General features: G+C 46.7%; 1 protein-coding gene across 1 annotated transcript; it reads left to right on the forward strand.

The window, feature by feature from the left end:
- Positions 1 to 6: 6 nt before the first annotated feature.
- Positions 7 to 567, forward strand: LOC106322210 (organic cation/carnitine transporter 6-like; the record flags this gene model as incomplete). The annotated part of the gene is made up of 1 exon (XM_013760337.1): positions 7 to 567. A coding segment is annotated over one exon (561 nt), but the record flags the coding sequence as incomplete, so codon positions are not given.
- Between the last annotated feature and the right edge of the window lie 3 nt (positions 568 to 570).

The following is a 570-nucleotide window of genomic DNA, read 5'->3' on the forward strand; positions in this document are numbered from 1 at the left end:
AGTCTATCAGATTTTGGGTTCTGGCAACTCTTCCAGGTAATCCTCGTTGGAGTCGCTTTGTTCTTCGATGCTCAGCAGATATTCATCACCGTTTACACAGACGCATACCCCACGTGGCACTGTCTTAACCACACGATCTGCGATCATTCCACTTCCGACATCTGCCGGCTCCCAAGATCAGCCTGGGAATGGGACGGTGGCTCCAAGGACAAAACCGTCATTTCAGATTTTGGACTCGAGTGCTCGAGCTCATTACTCAGAGGTATGCCTACCTCTGCTTTCTACATCGGTGGCATTGTTGGTGGATTCGTTCTAGCTTTAATCCCAGATGATTCCTTGGGCCGCAAGAAACTAGTATTGTTCTCAACCTTTGCAATGTCAATCACTTCAATCTCTGTTATTTTCTCAACCAACGTATGGATCTACACAACGCTAAAGTTTATCATCGGGTTCTCGAGATCACAGACATGGTCATACGCGCTGGTTCTAATCAGTGAGCGAGTCTCCACCAGATGGAGACCGAGAGCTACGATGATTCCATTTACCTTTTTCGTTTTAGGGTTTATGTCA

Source organism: Brassica oleracea, unplaced genomic scaffold (assembly GCF_000695525.1).
Source record: "Brassica oleracea var. oleracea cultivar TO1000 unplaced genomic scaffold, BOL UnpScaffold09984, whole genome shotgun sequence".
Lineage (NCBI taxonomy): Eukaryota > Viridiplantae > Streptophyta > Magnoliopsida > Brassicales > Brassicaceae > Brassica > Brassica oleracea.